This window comes from Tasmannia lanceolata, unplaced genomic scaffold, assembly GCF_043159265.1.
Source record: "Tasmannia lanceolata isolate RefF3 unplaced genomic scaffold, GAP_Taslan_0.1 ptg000002l, whole genome shotgun sequence".
NCBI lineage: Eukaryota > Viridiplantae > Streptophyta > Magnoliopsida > Canellales > Winteraceae > Tasmannia > Tasmannia lanceolata.
The window spans coordinates 29,345,656-29,361,075 of NW_027518679.1; the positions used below are offsets into that span (position 1 = coordinate 29,345,656).

At 36.5% G+C, this 15,420-nt stretch overlaps 1 protein-coding gene across 2 annotated transcripts; it reads right to left on the reverse strand.

Annotated features, from left to right (window-relative positions):
• Nucleotides 1-2,773: 2,773 nt before the first annotated feature.
• Nucleotides 2,774-15,420, reverse strand: CCDA (cytochrome c biogenesis protein family). 2 transcript variants are annotated; one of them, XM_077367972.1, is made up of 12 exons: nt 15,266-15,420; nt 13,276-13,413; nt 11,963-12,018; nt 10,887-11,014; nt 10,396-10,481; nt 10,236-10,267; nt 9,152-9,313; nt 7,674-7,746; nt 7,420-7,520; nt 4,374-4,466; nt 4,028-4,074; nt 2,774-3,058 (listed from the first exon to the last, which is right to left on the reverse strand). In XM_077367972.1, exons 1-12 carry the CDS (start codon nt 15,348-15,350, stop codon nt 2,983-2,985), a joined length of 1,077 nt encoding a protein of 358 aa, XP_077224087.1. In that variant the 5' UTR covers nt 15,351-15,420; the 3' UTR covers nt 2,774-2,982. The 2 variants fall into 2 exon arrangements, with proteins under 2 accessions (XP_077224087.1, XP_077224150.1); XM_077368035.1 differs by lacking the exon at nt 4,374-4,466.

Sequence of the window (15,420 nt, forward strand, 5' to 3'; positions counted from 1 at the left end):
CCCTGTAGGATAATTCACACCCCTTCAACTTGAATTGACATTAGAAAGAATTAAAGTCAGCCACATAAGCTTCCTTTACAGGAGTGCGAATTATCCTCTAGGGTCTGCGAATTTATCATCGCCCTTGCTCTATTTAATTCCAATTCTCTATTTCTCAAACATATCCGGCCTTTAGCTGGCATAGTATGTTTTCTATACTCCCCGGGCCAGCTCCCTCTAGTGCATTTATACTCCACTTTATACACTAAAGGGGGTAGCCTGGGAATAAAGGGGGAAGCTTTCAATGTAAAATTGGACGTAAAATTTGTTTTATGCTGTAAAAATGGAGATTTTATACGGGGGTAAGCCCTTATAGTCCCTTATTTATCAAGAAGTACTGTATGGACCTCACTATAGGATGATCCAAACCGTCCATGTGATGGGCCATAATGTAAATAGTTATGCCAAAAAAAATCATTTCTATAGGATGATCCCAGCCCTCCGATCTATAAAGCGACTGCATATTAAGGAACCCTTTATAGATTGGAGGGCTAGGATCATCCTATATAAATGATTCCTAGGGCAAAACCATAAGTTGTGGCCCATCACATGGACGGTTTGGATCATCCTATAGTGTGATCCGTACAGTCTTTTTTGAAATCTTACGCCATATAAAACCTCGTAAAAATGAACATAAAACAAATTGAGTTTTTATATGATGGCCGACCGTCAGATTGTAAAGGGCGGAAGGAGACAAAACCTTTTTCCTTGGTTTTTGAACCGAGGAAAAGTAAAAAACAGAGCTTTCCCTTAGATTAAAAATCAAGGGAGAGAGGTTTTGTCTCTATCCGCCCTTTATATTAACGACCGGGCACCATATAAGTTCTCAAACAAATTTTACGTCCATTTTTACATGGTAAAGAAACGGAGTGATTTTTTATCCAACTATATATGACCAATATTCTCCTTGATCCATTTATATTTTACTATTTACAAAACATCTTTCATTCTTTTAAACTTAAAGACTAAATATTAGGGGTATTTTTGATACATAGTAGCCACATATATTAAAACAAGCCGTTGCTCTGTATGGTTGCCGGGTTTTTTTTTGTTCCTGGGAGTTATGCTGGAGAAAAAAATATCCTGGGAGATAGGTGGGAAAAAAAAAGTCCTAGAAGTATCCTGGTAAAATAAAAATCCCATGTTTGGTTATGTGGGAGAAAAAAATACCCTGGGAGATATGGTGGAAAAAAAAAACCTTTGTTTGGTTGCTTGAACTGTTGGGTAGAAAAAAAATTCTTCTCAAGCTTATTTTCGGTTCCTGAGTTTATTTTTGTTCCTGGGGTTATCTTGGGATGGGATGAAAAGACAATCATTACAAAAGTGGGATTAAAAAATTCACCCCACAAGTAATATTACAAGAGTGGGTTAAAAAAAACCTAGTGCTAAAAGGCAACCAAACATGGGATGGGACCAAAATTTAACTTACTCTCCCACGTAACTCCCAGGAACAAAAAAAACCCGGCAACCAAACAGAGGGCTCTCGGTTGGATAAGTCATTAAGTGCAGTGGAATTTACTTTCTCAACGGATTTGAAAAGGTTACTCAAAATGAGGTGGGTCCAATCAATGTCCCTTTTTTGGCTCTTTATGCAGAGATTTTATATGGTGTAAGCCCTTATAGTACCATATTTTTCAAAAAGTACTGCACGGACCGTACTATAGGATGATCCAAACCGTCCATATGATGGGCCATAACGTAAATAGGTTGTACCCAAAAAAATATTTACATAGGACGATCCTAGCCCTTCGATCTATAGAGGTTTCCAATATATACAGATCGGAGGGTTGGGATCAATCTATGGAAATGATTTTTGGGGCTCAACCTATTTAGGTTATGGCCCATCATATGGACGGTTTGGATCATCCTATATTGCGGTCCGTACAGTACTTTTTGAAAAATATGGGACTATAAGGTTGGAGATTATTCAAGTATCAGTTGGAGCTATTCTTCGTCTACTCTGCATGCTAAGGTGGTCTTGATCACTTTTCTCATTTTTATTTACTACAGCACAAATAGGTATGTGCAGTCCCTCTATAGGTATCGAGGGTTAGGATCAACCTATTATGCTTTAACCCAACAAATGATCGGTTTGGATCATCCTATGAAGTGGGTCTTACAGTACTTTTTGAAAAAATACCGGACTATATGACCACACACCATATAAAACCATTAGTTTGCTAGTCTTTACTATGGCTAGGTTGTGCACAGAAGATCTTATGATCTCGAGGGCTAGGATTCAGTACTCTTTGAAAAATACTGGACTGTACGACCACACACAATATAAAACCATTAGTTTTCTAGTCTTTACTATAGCTAGGTTGTGCACAAAAGATCTTATGATCTCGAGGGTTAGGACCATCCTGTGGAAATGATTTTTGGGGTGCAACCTCTTGCTGTAACCCAACAAATGATCGGTTTGAATCATCCCATGAAGTGGGTGTTACACTACTCAACTCAACTAAGCCTTTGAGTTGGGGTCAGGACTCAGCTAATAAATCCTTTTGAAAATTTTGGTGAAGAAGGTGAAGTGGGTCGTACAGTACTATTTAAAAAATACTGGACTCTACGGCCACACACCATATAAAACCATTAGTTTGCTAGTCTTTACTCTAGCTAGGTTGTGCACAAAAGATGGCTCTTTACAATTTATGTAGAAATAATAGGCATCGATTTACAAATATGGATACTTGAGGTGGTTTTTTACAAATATGGCTAACTACGGGTGCCTATATACATAAAACCCTCATTATTATTTGTTCCATTTTTAAGCAGTTATTCATTTTTTTCTGTATTCAGCAGATGGTACTTTACAAATTATGCCGAGATAATAGGCATCTCTTTACAAATATGGATACTTGAGGTGGTTTTTTTTACAAATAGTGCAAACTATGGGTGACTATATACATAAAACCTTATTATCGTTTGTCGCATTTTTAAAGGCTACATTACCATTGATGATGCAGGAAACAGCCTATCCAACAGAGTATATACGCCTCCCCCAAGTAGCAGTGCACCACTGCAAAAACAATCAGAGCTAAGAGTGAGCTTGCAAAGACAGCACAAACTAAGAAATTCAAGAAACAAAGATAATTTAGCCATGTTAAAAGACTTGGGCCATGTTTGGCAACTATAAAAAACTTATTTCATGGAATATTTGTCTGCCTAACCCTTATCTCCAACCATCTCGGTCGCGGGATTTCTCCCTTTCCTTTTCAAAAAATAAAAAGGAGGGTGGGGGGGGGGAATGATTTCAGCGCTCCAATGTTTGATAAAGATCCGCGAAGCATCTTGTCGTGCAGTATTTAAAGGGTTTCCCAAAAAATATTGTAGGCCTAATTGTGTGAGAGAGGGCAGAGAATTGGGAGAGGGGGTAAGAAGAGAGCATCAAAATCCCAAAAATATAGTGAAAAAACACCTATTCAAATTTCGTTTTTTGTTTTCTTGGTTCTTAGGTGCTTTTCATTCTCTCCTTACTCCTACCCTCTCTTGTCCATATCTCACACATGTCCACAAATATTCCGTGGAATATTTTTTCATGTTTACCAAAGCCAAACATAGCGTCAAAGACATTTGTCTTTTAAAAGAAAAGTTTGTTTAGAACATGCATGACAGTGAAAAACTCGGGGAATCGACGAGACAAAAACAATTAAAGACAGTTCGAAAACCATGCAGAATGGAGGCTGGTCACCAACCCAGTATGAAAACTAGACCAGATTGCTGGTAATATCTTATGATTTCTCAGTGAAATGTTTGATGTATATGGGCCGCTATAAAATGAATGTGAGTTAGAAATTGGGTAGCATATTTGATATCTAATGTGCGTAGAATTGAGTCATCTATAGCCCCTTAACAAGTGTTGATTTGAGTAAACAATTAAATGACTTTTTCCGACTTAATTTAATAAGCAAAACCTATTGGTTTTTATGAACAGAAGGAATACAGTGCTTTTTCTATGAACTCAACATATTGGCTTGTAAAATCAAACCTTGTTGGGTTTATCCACGCTGAAAACTTGCGGAAAGAAAGCAAGCTCTGCACATGATACAATTTTCAATCAGTTAGCAAGAAATATGCTCTGCATGGAAATTTATTTCATATTTTATTGCACCACTTTTCAAAAAGTATAGATAAAGTATAACGAAAAGATATCCAGTTCAATCTGCAGGATATCTACAGAGCAAAGCCAATAGTTTTTTACCACTAAAATGGGTTTTCAACTGAGCGTCTATAACAACTCCAGCACAACATACTAGCATAAGGTAATCACAAAAAGGACCCAGCGTCCTCACTACGAGAAAAATGCAATGAAATTTATGAAATTAACTGAATACCTGCAATGCACCAGCAAAGGATGCTGCAAGGAGAAGAGGGGCTATGTAACCAGTTGTGTATGTCAAAAGTAAGCTACCCCCTACAATTGGATCCTGTTATGAAGAGTGCACACTTCTCGATTGTAAGCAAGATACACAATTTTTTATTTTTTATTTTTGAGAAAAGCAAGCTACACAAATTAGCTCAATCAATCCAGCAAGAAACTAGACAAGTTGGGATTGAGCCTCAAGCTCAATGGTCAAGGCTTTGTTCTTTGACCTAGATGTTGGGGTTCAATCCCAGCTTACCTACCAAAAAAGAAGAAGAAAAAGAAAATAGACAAGTGCAATGCCATTGGAAACTTAAAAACAGTTAACACCTTCTCATGATATAAGCTGCCATATGCCTCATGACCAGGCCGATAAGGCAGGCGTAGAGAAACCCATGAATTCAAATTTAGCAATGCTCCAATTTGTGGATGCGAGAGAAAGGAATGACAGACAAAATAAGAATAAATGGATAAATGAAACTAAATACAGTTTGTAAACCAAGGGAATGAGAAGAAATTTGTTGCACAAAGTACCTGAGATCATCTGTGGCAGAGTAAAAGTCGAAGTACTCTAGTTGCTCCTTATATATTATAGACATGTCTTTATACACTTGTTAGATTCCTTTACGTTTCTTTTTCACAAAGAAATATTAAAAAATGAAGCGGAGGAAAAATCACATTTTGGAATTTTTATGGTGGTCTCAAGAGGACTGGGTTAAGCCAGGATTAAGGGAGATGATGACTAACTTCGAACTTCTATCAACAAGCCGATTTTATTCTATTCATATACTATTACAGTATTAAACTTCAAACTTCTATCAACATGCCAGTTTTATTCTATTCATATGCTATTACAGTATTACTAACTTCAAACTATGTCATATTTGTCAGTATCAACACCATCTGAATGTTTCCCTTAGATTGATATTAAGTTATTAGCAGTTCTATCTCCATCTCACAAAAGGCTTAGTGCAAAAAGATTTCTTCTGTGAGCAACTTTTATCAGCAACATACCTATCCCAAACATATCAGCAACTTTTTCATTCTTTCTCATTCAAAAAAGCAGGCTACTGACAATTCTTTAAACTGGATGAATATCTTTTAAGTATTTTAAATTCATTTTGTAGCTGCAGTTTCCAGAAATTGGAGGACTTTATCCAGTGTCAACACTTCATGAAGAGATAAGCATTACTTTTTTTAATTCTTTTACTAGGCACAGAAGGTTATGTTGGAAATCAATTTCCTACAAAATAATATAACTGGTTTTCTCATCAGGTACATTTACTTTCATTGTAAAACTGTATGTTTATAGCAGATAAGTGCATGGTTAAATCACTGGAATACCAATAAAATGATGAAACTTGAGAATCACTAATTTTTTGGTACAGTTTCTTTTTTATTTTAATGGTTTGGTACAGTTTCTTAGTTGCCACATACTTCTCACATTCTTCATTTTTTTTCTAATGAAGGCCTAAATTTTTACACTTAAATGATTTGCAATGATAAATTCTAATTCTTCCCAGAAATTTCATGAAGCTACAACTACAATTTGACACGGTCTCACACTAAACTTCACATAGGCATGCATCCATCTTCTTTGGAGTTTCATTCAATGGTGCTCCATGATAAAATGTGACCCTATGTGACATCGAAAAATATCATTCATTCATTTTTGAAAATTATATACATGCTGCCAAAATTTTCAGCCTAACTGCAGGCTTGAAAGTCAGACACTAGAGGTGAGACCAAATCACTGTATCAACCGCAAACTCTGGAAAGAAAGGTCATTGAGGCAAAGTACTAGGAGATCCCTACCAAAAGGAAAAGAGTATTTACAGATAAAGATTAATTGCAATTCTAATTGGTAGTCATATCTATGAGGTCTTTTTATTTTTTGTGCTACAAAACATTCCTGTGGGTCCAAAAATGGACCATTCAGTACCCGTGCTAATTATTCTGAGTAATTTTACTGGAAAAATCATTATGTGTCTTGCAGGATTGCTGCTGCCCACCATTCCCTAGACACACTTTGGTTTGTCTCTCACCATATATGAGACCCAAATACTGAGATGCTACAAAAAGGGATTGAAATAAGATTGACAGGAACCCCTCATATGAATACGTTATACGGGTCGATGAGATTGGACAGAGGACAGAGATACCAATCCCCACAAATTTAATAATAGATTCTAACATCGAAGTCCTTGCACGCGTGTAAATCTGTAAATCTTTATATCAAACATTATGATATAGAAGGAAGTCACCAACTACAGTACCTAATAAGCTGAAAAGAGAAAATCCAGAAATAGAAGCGTTTTCTTCTATTTAAAACAGATACAGATTTGAAACATGAATGTACCTATACAATTTTTTTTTTCCTTTTTCTTTTCATTTTATTCTGTAATATATAGAGGAAAAGGATTGTACGCTCGACCGTACCTAAAGTTAGGTACGGTAGAGTGCCAAATCACATGGGTCCCACATTTTTGGTGAGCATCTAAACTATTCATTTGCAAGGCCCCATCATAGATAGGGTGCATACCAAAAATCAGCTCCATAGGATGATCCTAACCCATCCATTTGTGGAGGCCAAAATGGACAGACAGTGTTTGTCCACAAATCTGCCCATTTTGGCCTCCAGTTTTGGAGGGGTTAGGATGATTCAATGGTGCTGATTTTTGGTATGCACCCTATCTATGATGAGGCCTTGCAAATGAATGGTTTAGATGCCCACCAAAAATGGGGGACCCATGTGATTTGGCACTCTACCGTACCTAACTTTAGGTACGGTCGAGCGTACAATCTTATTCCTCATATATATATATTCAAATTTGAGAAAGGACTTGTACATCGCACTTCTAATAGAAACAAAGCCAATGACAAAATTCTCCATTTATTAATTTTCAAAAGGATGCTTAGATATTTTACCAATCTTTAAAGAACTTCGAATGTATTCTCATGCCGATGAAAAAAATTTGATATCAGCAATGTATTTATAGTCATTCCGATATGAGTACCTTGGATGCAGCCACATATGCAAGCAGAGTAGCGAGCACAGGTGTACTGCAAGGCGAGGCAGCTAAAGCAAATGTAAGCCCAGCCAAATATGCTTGAACACCTGAAAACCAAAATTTTAGAAACTAAAATGTCAACATAAGAGTGAATTGAGAAAGATGTAATAACTAGAACAAAAAAACATATATGATAGATTGTTCAACTATGTATACGGCCATATAGGGAAACAATTTTTATGAAGGTAAAACCAAATTACTTGAAGGGAAGTTAGCTGCAGCACCACGGGGATCAAAGTTATTGAAAAATGAGGGAAGTTGCAATTCAATTATCTGCAAAAAGGGATATCACAATGAGAAAATTACATTGTAACACAATTTCGTTTATGGAAGAGAGAATGTAAAACTTAAAACAGATTGAAGGACAAAATATACAATCTATGGAGGAAGAAATATAAAAGGCACATGGGTCCATTGACCACATTGCCTAAATAAAGTAACACAACTTCGCTTCACAACTTGCTCCAAATCTTAATACAGTCAGATTGTAAATCATGCTTAAAATGGACTAAGGTTATTTTGTGATCACATCTACAAAATAAACTGGCTCAAGTCAAAACTATGTAAGATGGTATTATTGATTGTTGTTAAATGACTAATGAATATCCTATGCATGATAAGTTGCTTATAACATACACATGATTGATTTTTCGGATAAAGGTGAGACTTGGCTCATTGAAATACTCCTATATTTGCTATCGAACTATAGTCATGGTGTATTGATGAAATAGAGAAATGTAGCGAAATAAGGAGAAAACAAGATAAAGTCAACTTGTCAGCAGGATATATCATTAAATCGTGTCACTGTTTTGACAATAACCAGGAGAAAAGGCATTTAGTACTTTAACCTTTAAACATGCATTTGGTATTAAATATAATAATTGTGGGCAGCAAATACATTAATGATAACTAGCTGATATTTTTATTTCTCTCAATATGGTAAGTGGGAGAGTAACTGCTAAGGAGGTTTGTGACCTGTATTAGCCCATTAAAATCAGCATGATTTTACGATCCACCCATTGATTCAGAAAGTCACCTTCAGGTCCATCTGTTAAATTAATTTATACCAAGATTTGAATAGACATGTTTATGAAGATGGATAGAAAGACCATATGAAGCTTTCAACTTTTAGCCCTGTCGCCAAGTTATAAACTATAAATTTTTATAATTCCAATAGAAAGTGATTCTATGCACCATACCAAAGCAGTAACAATTGATTTTCACACACAGCAACGGGCTGTAACAGAAAGGGAAGGCAACCACCCTATGAGTGGATCTAAAATACATGATCAATCAATATAATGACTTTCGTAATAACTAAAATGTGAATAACTATATTAAGAGTACATTGCAGGCTTCAAAAATAGAACTAAACACTGTTTAGCAGTAGGGGGTGGGCCCATGTAAGACACCAAAGTATGATAATACTAGGAGATCGACGAATAATTCCCTAAAACCAACCAACTTGTACAGTGGATTTGGAATCAATTGCAAAACAATATTCCTCTACTACCGCAAGTCCGCAACTCATTGATCTACAATTTTTCTCTTTCAACTATTCCAAACACGCAATTGAAAATTCAGCAATATCCAAAAGTTTTGGAAATTTCTACTAAGCAACTTACCCCTTGGTACTCAACAAGGAATTTATTGGTGATAATCTCAGGAGTAGAATTACCTCCAAAAGATTCAAACCCATAACAACTGCCAAGCCAGAAGCAGCCAAAGGAAGGCCCTGTCCTATCTGTCCATACGCCTTTCCAGCAAATGAAGCAGCAATGCCTAGGATCGCTAATGTTGTCGCCAGTCCCAATGAGAAAGCAAGTGAATCCCGAACAATCTAAGAAAAGACAAACAAAAAAAATGCATAAATGACGTAAACAGAGAATACATGGGAGGATATTTGTAGCCAGAATAAGAAAGGTTAAACTATATTTAGTTATGTGGAATTGCTGTTTAATAACTAATACAACAATGGCAATACTCTTGGTGTTCGAGTGATAGAGAGTGCCACTTTTTATGAGTGGAGGTTACGAGCTCTAGTCCCATTGTTATCAGGCTTGGGGACTTCCTGAACTGACTAATGTACCATTAAAAAAAGGGGAAAATACAGATACACCCCCTCAACTTTCTGACATTTTCAACGATAACCCTGACTTTTCGAAGTCATCAACGATACCCCCTTACTTTTCAATAATGCTTGTTACGTGACAGGATGGACGGGAACGAAGAAATTGTCAGGGGGTGTTTTCGATGAATTTTGAACTATAGGGTGAAAAGTCAAGAGGTCTACTTCATGGACGGTGAAAAGTCAGAGGGTGTCGTTGATGACTTTGAAAAGTCAAGGTTATCGTTGAAAATGTCACAAAGTGAGGGGGTGTATCTGTATTTTTCCCTAAAAAATAAGCCACATAAAATAATGAATAGAATGGTTTAATCACGATGACTCGAGTAGATATTGGGTCCCATGCCTGAAAAAAATGAGAAAATGATGCGAGCCAATGGAAATCTAGGCTGACTTTTAAATAGTTTGCTTAGTCGACGATTAGCCAACAGATTCTTTCAGGATTTTCAACTCATTCCTTTTCTTTTTCTTGAGCTAAATAATAAAATAGAAAAGTTTAATACTCTGAATAAAATCTGCATGCCTCATGGATGACTTCCACCTTTTAACAGCAATGGAGAGATTCTCCAATTCACGGCCAAGGTAATGTTATAAGGAACCAAAATTTATGGAAATTGTGTCTGGAAAAAATTGTTACCTCGGCACGGCTTTTTCCAGATCCAAAAGCTCCTGGATGATTTCCAACAGCAACGATGCATCAATCCCGCATATGAAAAACATATAGAACACATGATAGCCAATGGCAGGATATAGTAGCACAAAGCCACATTTTTAATATCAAACTATTTTGATCATACCAATGTAGCCAAGAGTCAGAGGCAAAACACTTAGTGTACAAGGGGAGAGGCTAGTCACAAGCCCAGCACCAAAAATAACTGCTAAACTGCAAAAATCAAAGAAAAACCAGTAGGGATAACAAACATGTGTCAGGATACAAATGAACTACTTACTTCTTACTCTTCCAATATTCAATATGGTGAAACAACTAATTACTCCAAAAGCTTAAGCTCTTGAAGATGCTGTTATTTAATCTTTTATACTTTAACACTCCCCCTCACATGCGGCCCCTCTTTTTCAGGTTTGCCTACACATGGCACATATGGCCCCCTCTTGGGTTGGCCATTACATGTGGATTTTTAATATCAAAGAGTTTTGAACCCAGGACCTTTGCTTAGATACCATGTGAAACAACCAATTACTCCAAAAGCTTAAGCTGTTGGAGATGATGTTAAATAATCTTTTATACTTTAACAAATATGAACGAAGGGCGCAGAATGTAGCATTGAACCTAGTGATGCTAAGAGCTGACAACTGGTCCTGAACGGCTTCATTTGCCTGCTGTCCAGCTGTATATAAGAAGCCCCCAAACCAATCTCCAATGTTTATATCAGCCAAAGAAGGTACAACCACTCCTTCCTGACTCAAAGCAAAAGAATTTGAGCTCCAAAGATTATTTACACTAAGTAAAGCTTGCATGCAGCATATTATACGATAATAATAAAATAAACAAGTGCAGATCACTAAGCATATTTAATCAAAACGAAGAAGAGTTGAGATCAAAAGAATGAAAATGTTAGTAAAGAAAATGAACTTGCATAAGCAAGAAAAAAAAAAGAGAAAAAAAAAATTCTTTTTCTAAATACACACTCTTTTTTTAAATTCACTCCCCCAGCATTATCAAAAAGAGAAAATACTTGTTTAGAAAAAAAATTACCGTAATAGAAAGCATATTCTTAATTAAGAGGAAACATGTAGGAAGCATGTGGGAAGCACGCTTCCCCTGAATTTGGTAAGTAAGAAGCATAGTTTTAAAACTCCATCATGTCATCGTGGATTCCTCCGAGTCGACTCCCTTTCACATTGGCCGCATTCTGCGTTTTGTTGCTGCATTTCCATGTTTTGTCCTACAAAGCCAATAAAAACTCCTTTGACTCTCCTGAGTTATGACTGTGTCAATCGAGTACTCAGCCGTGTCAACTGAGTACTCGACCGCATCATGTTGAGTCAACTAAGATTTTCTTAGGCCACGTTTTGACCCGCATCCGCATTTTGAAACACTGGTAAGAAGTATTTAGCTTCCAAAGGGAGCTTCCCATCCAACTAGGAAGTTTTCGCAGGTAGTTGCCTTTTAAATGGTCATCGTAGTTTTTTTATTTTACTTTTTTGAAATTAAATGATCATCATAGTTTTGATAAATGAATGCCTTTTAAAGAAGACATTTATAATAGCATATGAATGATGATTCCTATCTTCCTGACCCATAAGAGAATTAAACCCCTTGAATCAACTAGATGCATATGGCACAATATTCACAAGTCAAGCTATATGAAATTTGAGTTAAGCATAGAAACAACAAGAGCTCACCATGACATCCTTAATGGGCAACGCCTTTGCAGCATCTGTTGCAACCAAACTTGCCACTGAAGCCACCAGGCACCAAAATTAGCCTTAAAGAAAAGAGATAATATAGGCCAGTACAATTTATTTGTGTTAGATGGCTACAAATAACAAACAGGAAAATGAATTCCTAAGATAGATTGGATTCTCCAATTTGGTGAATATGTCCCAATCTCTCAAATGAAAACAAAAAAAAAGACCCTTGTTTCCAGTAAAAATGTAACCGAAATGCCCGGGTTTTATCAAATTGGCATTAATGACTTGACAAAATGTAAGACTTCTGCAATGTTGCCAGTTTTTGCTTGTATGCAACATCAAAAATTTTCTATAGATAATTCTAAAACCATCGTAAACAAGTTCATGTTACATCATTTTCTTAAATCATAAGAGATACAGAGTCAACCAACATCAGTAAGATTTCAGCATGAGAGTTTCAAAAGCAATAAGCAAGTTAAACTTCCTACTTATAGGCTATGAAGCAAGGACTCAAGCCTTTACAGTACTGCACGGGAGCAGAGACAGATGCAGGATAGATGAAGTAGCAGTAAAAAAACACTCAAGAAGTGGGAGCATGTAAGGAACATCTCTTAATAATAGTAGAAGGAGGCCGATATCTGGACGGCCAAGTTTAGATTATGCGACGAACTCACCTTGTTTTTACATATTTTAACCAACCGTCAAAGGTTATTACAATTTCCAAAAAGCTCTCAGCAGCCAATTATAGGAGTGTAAAACAAAGTAAGTTCGTCCATTATCAAAGCATGGTTGTAAGCCAATTAGAGGAGTGTAAAACAAGGTGAGTTCGTCGCATTATCAAAACATGGCCATCCAGATATCAGTACCCTATAAGAGAATTCAAATATGTGTGTGTGTTCATCATTAATAAAATGTAACCAACTTATTTAGTGAATTTGTTTATGATAGCAATAGTTGGTCCTAGGAGAAGGAGGCGGCCTGGTGGAAGCAGGAGCTAGATTCTGTAGCAAGGGCAACCCCGAGCGTAGAAAAGTCCAGCCACTAAGGTTTCAAGCTTCTACTTGAAACGCTGGACAGAAAAGTCAAAGTAGTGGTCAGTGGTCACCTAGTCCCCTGCATTAGTTAGATGTAAAACTATGAATACATTCTTCTAGATTACACAACAATTCAGTCTTCTCATGAAGTCTAAATTGTTGCAGTCAAAAGTTAAACTACCACGAAAACATAACCAATACATTTGATAATCAAAATAACTTCTGTAATTTATCAACATTTTTCTGAGTGTTGATGAAGTAACCAAATACCTGTGATAGTGCTTGCAAAGGTTCTAAGTTGGAGACAGCTTCTTGTCTTAATATCTGATAATGTAGGAACATCATGGCCAAGAGTAAGATCCTTTAGTGTAGATCCATCGAGAATCTTGTCAGGCACTTTCAATTTCCCTTCCAAGATACAGTAAAAAAATGAATAATTTGTACAAAAGCTGTCTTCCAGTATACAGATAAAGCTGATACAACTAGTGAAAGAAAAAGCATAAATGGATGTGGCCTGATTCCTAAGTTCCTCTAAGATGTGGCAATATGGCATGGTTACAACCTACTATTGAGACACAAGAAAATGAATAAACTCACTAAGGCATGCAATATTTTAAAAGGAGAACGAAATTCCTTCTAGTGAAGTGTAAAAAACCGAGAAATACCTTCCCAACAATGATCAAACACGATGTAAAGTAAAATAACAAGAAACGATGCAAAGAAACTCAAGCACACAAGAAACACAAAATTTATGTGGTTTGGCAGTGTGCCTACTTCCACGGGAGAAAAGTTTTCACTATTTCGGTCTAGAATTACAAGCCTCTCTTCCTCTTGGCCATGAAAACACAAAGGAAAAACTCGCTAACTGTAACCCTAACATGTTGATGATATGTCAATGCCACTGCATCAAGAAAATTACCGAAATACCCTTTAGCGGAAAACTGAAAATCAAATCTTCCTTCCGGGGTGTAGCTCGACCCGCGCGTGCGTTGCGCACATTAGTCCGTTAGGGTCCAATATAATGCCAAAATACAAGAAATATGCACAACATGAAGCATTTTCTAGGGTTTGATGGTTCATCTTGAAAAACGTCTGTCTGTGATATATGTTCTTCAAGTTCTTCATCGTGGATTACAATTTTGATCAGTGGGTATTTGCCTTAATTTCTATTTGTTTTTCCTAATATTTTCCTATATCGTTTCCACTGAATGTTAAATTTACATCAAAACATCTTATAGGACATATGATAAGCATGTTTCACCTATGATAATTCAACAACCTTCGCCAATAATCCAAAAATGTGTTGGACTACACCTAAGAATAGTACAAGACATTCAAGAAAGTGAAGATCAACTTGTGGCAAGGTATGTTGGTGGTTTGAATAGTCGGAAACTCCTTGGGTGGGTGGGAAACTAGTTTCCCCTACAATGTGTTTCGGACACTAGTTTCCCCAAAAAAGTGTTTCAGAAATGTTTCCGAACTCAACACAGCTAAGCCTTTGTCCCAAATTAGTTGGGGTCGGCTGATGAACCTTCAGAAAATTTTAATGAAGAAGGTGAAAGAATCTACCCGGCTCAAATTGACTAAGTCTAATCCTGACACTAGTTGGGTTCATCTGCACGGATCATTTTCTTCCATTCTCTCCTATCCAACGTCATGTTCTAGCCATCAAGTCTTTCCTCACTATTTATTTCTACCTAAGTTGTTTTCGAACAGCCCCTTCATCTTTTTACCCTCATCAACTTGGCACGAGTCACTTCTTCTCACTGGAGCATCCAAAGGCTTAAGTTGGGTATGCCCAAACCATCTTAAGCGGTGCTCTCTCATTTTCTCCTATATTGGTGCCACCCCCGATTTTTTACGGATGTCTTCATTTTAAATTCTATCTAACCTTGTGTGGTTTCCGAAAACTGATAAATAAAAAAAAATTGGCGAATAAGATTTCTGCTGTTCAATTGTTCTTATTTCATTAACTATACAAGGAAGAAAAAATTGATTGAATACATAATTGAAGAACAGAAAAAGGGAAAATAAAACAAAAACTCGACCGTTACTCAAAACTGGAATCTCTAATAGACTTTTCAAATTCAGAAATAAGGCAAGAATGGATTTATGAAAAAAACCCAGAACGGATTTGTGATTTAAGTTCATGAATTGAGGCTTAACCCAGAACGGATATGTGATATTAGTGTAGTACTGCCCATTTACAAAGTATAAGAGTAAAAACAGAAGACAAAAAAAAAATTCGTTAGTAGCTTACCATAAACATTTGGGTTTCGTTTCTTATGGACTGAAATTCTCGAAGCATCGAACGAGGTAGAACAAGGGCTTAGAACGAAAGACATCTTTCAAGTTTCAACCCAAGTAAGAGAACTGGAAGGACTGATAAATGGAAAAATGAGGGAACTAGGGACC

Coding starts and splice junctions, on each gene's coding strand:
- CCDA (XM_077367972.1), bottom strand. CDS start 15,350: ATGTCTTTCGTTCTAAGCCCTTGTTCTACCTCGTTCGATGCTTCGAGA. Junction 11,015..11,962: donor TGCCCATTAAGGATGTCATG/GTGAGCTCTTGT, acceptor GCTTTGAGTCAG/GAAGGAGTGGTTGTACCTTC. Junction 9,314..10,235: donor CTGGAAAAAGCCGTGCCGAG/GTAACAATTTTT, acceptor GTCTTTTCTTAG/ATTGTTCGGGATTCACTTGC.